Consider the following 1,042-nt stretch of genomic DNA (forward strand, 5'->3'; position numbering starts at 1 on the left):
TGAAAAGGTTAAAAATCACGGCAGTTAATAAGCAAAGATAAAAAGCCGTCATAGCTGTAGTGGGTCTACTAAGAGGGCGTGTTGGAAGTTTAATAGACATCTAAATCTGATTGACATATGAACTAGGGATGTACCGGAACGGAATTTGGCAGGATTACTGGAACCGGATTATCCGGCCAATAGCCGGACCGGATCACCGGAAATCCGGTCGCCGGATCGATATGGGAGGTCTGCAAGAATATTGGCCGCATACATGTTATTATGACATTGCTACACCCTCAACATCGACAGACCCTGAAAAACTATGGGCACTGGAAATGATTGAACAAAATCAAAACTGGAAAAATGTCATGTTTTCAGATGAAATACAAATATGGCCTAGTAGCGGATTCTCGACAAGTCCATGTCCGGAGGGCTCCAGGACGAACAAGCCAGATTAGCTATAGCTCATCCCCGTATCCCATTTCAAAGGGATAGTGTAATGTTTTGCGCTGGGATAATGAGAGATGCTTGAACACCATTAGTTATTATTGACGGAACAATGACAGGACGAGTTTACATTCAGGAAGTTCTGAACCCAATTGTGCGTTTATTCCGAGGGGCAGTTGGAGTAAATTTTGTCTTCGTTGATGACAATGCACCACCACACCGGACAGTGGAAGTGCAACACTTTTGTGACAAGGAGGGAATAATGTGTTTAAGATGGCCTGCTAATTCACCAGATATGAACGCAAAAGAACATTCTTGGGAAATAACCCGGCCCTAACTTTACGAGAATTAAGAGTCTATTACGCTGTACTTTCGGGTCGCTCTCAGTGGTCGGGTAAATGTCCGAAGATGGGTGTGTGGCCGAAGGAAATATATGTTATATTTCAGAAATCTGCCTAAGGCTTAGCCCGATCCTGTCGTGTTAAGCCACACCCAAAATTCCAAACACACGTGCTTTGATTAAGGCTTGATTAAGATTTGCAGAGCTTCAGCATTTGCCATAAAATAGCGAGCAATTTGTTACAATACCATATAAATTATATATCACTGTAAT

General features: G+C 42.6%; 1 protein-coding gene across 1 annotated transcript in view; it reads left to right on the forward strand.

Annotated features, from left to right (window-relative positions):
* Window positions 1-403: 403 nt before the first annotated feature.
* Window positions 404-1,042, forward strand: part of LOC115882629 (5-methylcytosine rRNA methyltransferase NSUN4-like) — a 2,158-nt gene continuing 1,519 nt past the window's right edge. Inside the window, exon 1 of the mRNA XM_030900821.1 lies at window positions 404-478. Coding sequence (XP_030756681.1) covers window positions 404-478 — 75 coding nt within the window. The remainder of the gene's footprint in view (window positions 479-1,042) is intronic.

The sequence above is a fragment of the Sitophilus oryzae genome, unplaced genomic scaffold (assembly GCF_002938485.1).
Source record: "Sitophilus oryzae breed Bouriz unplaced genomic scaffold, Soryzae_2.0 scaffold_178_pilon_pilon, whole genome shotgun sequence".
Classification (NCBI taxonomy): domain Eukaryota; kingdom Metazoa; phylum Arthropoda; class Insecta; order Coleoptera; family Curculionidae; genus Sitophilus; species Sitophilus oryzae.